This window comes from Pristiophorus japonicus, chromosome 5 (genome assembly GCF_044704955.1).
Source record: "Pristiophorus japonicus isolate sPriJap1 chromosome 5, sPriJap1.hap1, whole genome shotgun sequence".
NCBI classification, from domain to species: Eukaryota; Metazoa; Chordata; class Chondrichthyes; family Pristiophoridae; genus Pristiophorus; species Pristiophorus japonicus.
In genome coordinates this window covers 48,710,820-48,716,819 of record NC_091981.1, presented here as the reverse complement: position 1 = coordinate 48,716,819, position 6,000 = coordinate 48,710,820, and the positions used below count along the sequence as shown (strand labels likewise).

Below are 6,000 nucleotides of genomic sequence, written 5' to 3'. Positions count from 1 at the left end.
TGACTACACTTCAGAAATACTTCATTGGCTGTAAAGCGCTTTGGGATATCCCGAGGTTGTGAAAGCTGCTGTATAAATGCAAGTCCTTTTAATATAAATCTGTTATTTATTTTCTTCTAAATATACAGTTGTATTTATTCAATTTATTTTCCCTTAAACCAAATCGAATGAGACTATCAGTAAGTGAAACTTGATAGATCATCCCCTTTATCAATCTGATGATGGTTTGTTATAAGGATCATGTACGTGCATATTACCAGTCGGCACCCGGGAGACAGTACAAATGTGGCGCATGCGGGTGCATCCTTTCCGCTCGACTGCGCTTGCGTACATTGACGCGGGTTGGTTTTCCGGGGTAGGTTGGTTACAGGTCTTTGCAACAGAATTGTTACACTATTGCTAAAGGATACATTCTATTTTAGAATTCCGCCCGGGACGTTCGAATTCTTGCAACTTCCCAGAAGCAGTAATTTCAGTCTTTCTGACAGCCGGCCTTTATTCGTATTTACAAAAGTTGATTCAAGAGGTCATTTAGTTGCGGTATTTGGGTCCTCTGCTGTTGGTGTTTTCTTCCGGGAGAGGACGCTCAGTCCTCAGCCTGAAATTCCCAGATCTCCGCACTTGACTGCTGAAGACACCATTTATTGGGTCTCATTTGTTCGTTGGCTGTGAGAGAATTTCAAACAAGACATTGATGAATGGAGATCTGCGGACTGACCAGATCTTTGCTGCGAGCTTTTAAAGAGCGAGCTGTATTCACTCTTAAAACCAGACCTCTTAAATTATCATGTTTTAAATATGAATCCACATGTAGGATTTCAAAGCACTGTCAATGTGACAGAAATATTTCTGCACTTCATATGTGTGCGGTGGGAATCCAACCCCAACAATTCCTCAAGCTCAGATCAACCAGCCATTGTGAGTATTTGTTTCGGACGCACACATTTAACGGAACATTGCTCCCAAGCTATTTTCTTTGCACCACAATTTACCAAGGTAGTAAATGCAGGAAAGAGCAATAACATGATACTGGATTAGATACCATGATTGCATTTTTTTGGTGGCTGCTACTTTGAAATCAAATGTTGCTGCTTGATAGTCAACTGTAAATTAGTTTCTGATTATCTTAGATTATTATAGAAGCCTACGGCTGGCTCACAGGGCGGCCATTCGGTCCAGCGTGCATGCGTCTGCTCTTTAAAAAAGCTCCGCAATTTGCCCCACTCCCCTGCTGTTTCCTCATAGCTCTGCAAATTTTCTATTTTCAAGTATTTATCCAATTTCCTCTTTCAGTGCGTTCCATTATGTATCATTGTCGATGATCGTGCCACAGTCAGCATCTTCGATGACATCTTCTGCTAGAAAGCTTAAGAAACTAAATGACTTTTTCATAAACTCAAGTCCTTTTTGAGGAACTAGGAATTATTGAAGACGCAATGTTGATTTCACGCAACAACTTGCATTTGTATAGAACCTTTAACATTGTAAAGTTTCCCAAGTTGCTTTGCATAGAGAATGGACCAAGTGATGTGGAAATAAGGCAAGGTTGGAAGAGGGGGGGTTTTGAAAGGTGGGGGAGGGAAATAAGGCAGACAGATTTGAGGGGAGTGTTTAGATGACGGCATTACTTCTGAGGTGAAGCAATAGTTTGTATCTCATGATGTTAATCTTAAAAGTAAACATGACTGCATATAGGAACAAGAGTAGGCCATTCAATTAGATCATGACTGATCTGCACATCAACTCCATTTGACCACCTTTGCTCCATATTTCTTGATACCCTTGCCTAACAAAAATCTATCACTCAGTCTTGGAAGCTCTAATTGACACCAGCCACAGCCTATTGAGGGAGAGAATATTAAATCTGTGTTCCTCTTGCTAACGAAATGTGACCGGTGATAAATATGAGAAATTTATCCTAGTCATTTATTGGATATTTTCTCCTATGCACCATATTCTACACAAACCTTTGGTAACTTATGCTCCATTTGCAGTCCTCTTTAAGCACATGAAGTGCAGTGGGTCTGGCACACTGTGGGCCGCATAATGCATCATCTGCCCTGCTAGAACGGTTTCAATTTAACACATGATGGATGGAAATAAATAAATATTTCCCATTTATACATTGCCTTTCATGATTTCAGGATGTTTCAAAATGCTTCACAGCCAATTAAGTACTTTTGAAATATAGTCACTATTGTAATGTAAAGAAACAGGGCAGCCACACAGCAAGCTCCCACAAACAGCAATAAGATTAAATGACAAGAGAAACTGTTTTTAGTGATATTGAAAACCAGCGGGATTAGTTTGGAAAGTCTCGGCCTTAGTTTCAGCACGAGCACCTCAGATCTCACAGAATAATCCCCCAACAACCTGCTCCGACCCCCCCCTCCCCCAAAATAACCTGCTTCGACCCCCCCCTCCCCCAACAACCTGCTCTGACCCGCCCCCCCCCGACAGCCTGCCCCCAACAGCCTGCCCCGACCCCCCCCCCAACAGCCTGCTCCGATTCCCCCCAATAACCTGCTTCAATCCCCAACCTCAGAAGGGCACCTGTGTTGACATTCCGATTTTCTGCACCAACCATTTTTATGACCTTTAATGACTTACAAGTGTTATGAGTTGTTCTGTGCTGAGAGCTCGCTGTTATCATAAGCCTCATCTGTGCTGTATGATTTTGTGATTCTATGTTTAGTAACAAATCAACAGGAATGAGATTGCACTTGTTTGTGTGGAAAACAAGTCTTTAATATTTTCATCTTTCAAATTTTTTCAGTGATTGGACAACGATACCACAGTGCAGACCCTTCACAAGCTACTCTCGTCAGTGTGGTTCCAGTCTTTTCTGTAGTAAGTCCAGTCAGTATATTGTTTTTAAATTTAAAGAAAATGCATTAAAGAAAATACATTAAAAGTAGATTTTTTTTTCAGATGAGATATGACAACGCTGGGAATGTAAGCTTCTTTGGTAAGTTTGTTTTAATCATTTTCCGAATATACTTTTTGTTAGGAAGAAATTTTTGTATCAATTTTATAAATCTATTTTAAGGTCAATCTCATTGTGGTGTGCAATGAATGATGGGCAATCATAGAATGACTTTCTCCCCAATTGCCTACCTTGCCACTGCTATTCAGTGGATCACTGAAAGAAACAAGTGCGTAGTTCTCATTTAATTTTAACTCCTGTCATGTCACTACTGATCATGTAGTCTGGCTTGTTTCAACAACGGCAACTTGCATTTATATAGCGCCTTTAATGTCATATGGTGCTTTATAGAGATGAGTGCCAAACCAAAGAAGGAAATATTGGGGACATAACCAAAACCTTGGTCAAAGAGGTGGGTTTTAAGGAGGAGAGAGAGGTGGAGAGTTTTAGAGAGGGGTCTCCAGTGCGTGGGGTCTAACCACCTGAAGGCATGGCTGCCAAGGGTGGGGGCAAAGGGAGTGTAACATGGTGAAGTTGGTAGTAACGATTCTGGGTGTTTGACTTGCATGTTAGGTGGCAGAAGGAATCTGGTTATGATCAAATTCAGTGGCACCGCCTCTAGTAGTACTGAGTGAGCACTGCCGGAGAGCTGGTACAGAGGGAGTGTAGGACAGTCAGAAAGGCAGTACTGACGGAGCGCTGCACTGTTGAATGGGCAGTACTGAGGGAACACTGTACTGTCGGAGGGGCAGTACTGAGCAGCGTGGCGGCCCAACCTGGCATTCAGCATGGTGGCCCCAACCTACAAGGACCATCAGCAGGTTGGGGACCTTCAAAGAAGCATACCATTTCAAGGTACAGCGTGGCTGGAGAGCGACAGCTGTGAAGAGGGGGACTGGATTGGACCTCACCAAGGTCCAAGTCGCTGATTGGAGCGTGGACAGGTACAGCAGGAGCGGCGAGGTTGAGGCACAGAGCGGCGAGTGATCGTGGAGCGAAGTGATCGGGGCCCAGGAGAGGCGCGAGTTTGGAGCCCAGAAAAGGCGAGAGCCCAGGGGCAACACAGGCCAGCCCACATTGCAATATGTGTGCGCACTAGGTCTATGCAGCAGAGCTGGTCTCCAATCGTCTTGGTTAATCCTTCCCACTGGACCAAGACCTCGCTCTGTCAAGCCCGTAAGGTAGCTGGTGTGCAACGGCCACCACACGTTAAAAAAATCCACGCAAAGGCATCTTCCACCCTTCAATATGTAATTCGGGATGTGGAATATTAGGTCCTTCATTGAAACACCTGTGAACTCATCCCTTTTTGGCATGGAAGCAAGTCTTCCTCGATACGCGGGACCACCTATGATGATGATGAGAGAACTATAATTGTTTTTCTTAAAAGTTGTCATAGATGCAACTTTTCCCATTTATTACATGAAGTGATTCAATGTTTTTTTTACCTTTTCCACTATAGAACGGAAGAAGACGGAACTTTACCAGGAACTTGGTCTTCAAGCTCGAGATTTACGATTTCAGCATTTAACAAGCATTAATACAAGGAATAATTGCATCATCCTAAGGATGGAGGTAAGAAGGCCAAGGCGCTTTCGTCAAGCTTTCAGACTTTCCATTGATTCAGTATAGAAAATGTATCCATAGCCAATGAATTACTGTTGAAGTGCAGTCACCGTTATCGAGGCAATAATGGCAGCAAGTTTGCACAGGTCCCACAGAACATTGGGACATCTTGAGGATTTGATAAGGGCCCTATTGAAATGTAAGTTATTTATTTTTCATTTCCGAATACACCACGGTGTGTTCCACCACCTAGCTGCAGCAACACAATAACGTTTTCACATACCGGCTCAGAATATGGGTGTCCCAGAATCCATCAAGTCTGGCAACGTGACAATCAGTGAATTAAATGAACAACCATTTAATCTGTTTTTGGTGGTAAATGAGGAAGAAATGTTGACCAGGACAACAGAAGAACTCCCTGCTCCTCTTCACCTAGTGCCATGGGATGTTTTACATCTACCCCAGCCACCAGAGCAGGACCAAAATAAGTTATACATTGTTCTTGGAACCATTTTCAGATCTTCAGGAAGCAGTTGCTGTTGACAAGTATGTTTAATGATTTGATGTCTCATGTAAAATCCCTACGAATTGTCAACATTTGAGTCCTCTGCGAATCTGGTATAAAAATAACCTTGATGTGGTCGGAACTGAGGGAATGTAATACACAGGCCCCTTAAAATAGAAATATCTGTGATAATTGGAAAGCCAGGAACGCCCCAATGCCTTTGCTATGCAGGTGACATTAGCGTATTAGAACTACTTTCGTTTGACAGAAACCTAGATTTGGGCTTATATTAATTGACCTTCACCTGTCTGAATGGAATATGTATTTTCTGTACTTTGCAGAAACAGCTAAAATAAATCGGAATGAATCCCCTGTAAACTATTACTGGTAATACAACAAAAATTCAGTACAGCCAAAAATAGATTTTTGCCACAATTAGATTAAACAGAATATAAAACTCTCCGTGAATTAATCCAACCCGAGCAAGCTTTTATGTTTTCTTCATCAGATTTTCAAGGAACTTAAGGTAACACCATTTCACAGCGAGTCAGAAAGCTCTAGAAAAATCATGGAAAAGGAAAGATTTATATAGCACCTTTCAGAACTTCAAAACATCCCAAAGTGCTTTCCAGCCAATCAAGTACTTTTCAAAGATAGTCACTGTAGGAAATGCGGCAGCCAATATGTGCACAGCAAGGTCCCACAAACAGCTTTGTGATAATGACCAGAACATCTGTTTGTGATATTGATTGAGGGATAAATATTGGCCAGGATACTGGCCCCTGCTTTTCTTTGAATAGTACAATGGATCTTTTACATTCAACTGAGTGGGCAGACAGGGCCTCGGTTTAACATCTCATCCGAAAGACGGAATGAACTCTGAAGTATTTTACACTCAGCTCAGTGCTAGTGCTGCAACTCAACTATGGTTGTAGGCTGCACTCTGTACCACTGATCCATCAAATGCACTGAATAAACTTCAGAATTTTGCAACCTTCATCTA

The 6,000-nt window shown here is 42.3% G+C and overlaps 1 protein-coding gene across 1 annotated transcript in view; it reads left to right on the top strand.

The window, feature by feature from the left end:
- Positions 1–446: 446 nt before the first annotated feature.
- Positions 447–6,000, top strand: part of mrs2 (magnesium transporter MRS2) — a 40,462-nt gene continuing 34,908 nt past the window's right edge. The window contains exons 1-4 of the mRNA XM_070879853.1: positions 447–918; positions 2,777–2,850; positions 2,932–2,968; positions 4,389–4,501. Of these exons, the coding sequence (XP_070735954.1) occupies positions 699–918; positions 2,777–2,850; positions 2,932–2,968; positions 4,389–4,501 (444 nt within the window). The 5' untranslated portion in view covers positions 447–698. The remainder of the gene's footprint in view (positions 919–2,776; positions 2,851–2,931; positions 2,969–4,388; positions 4,502–6,000) is intronic.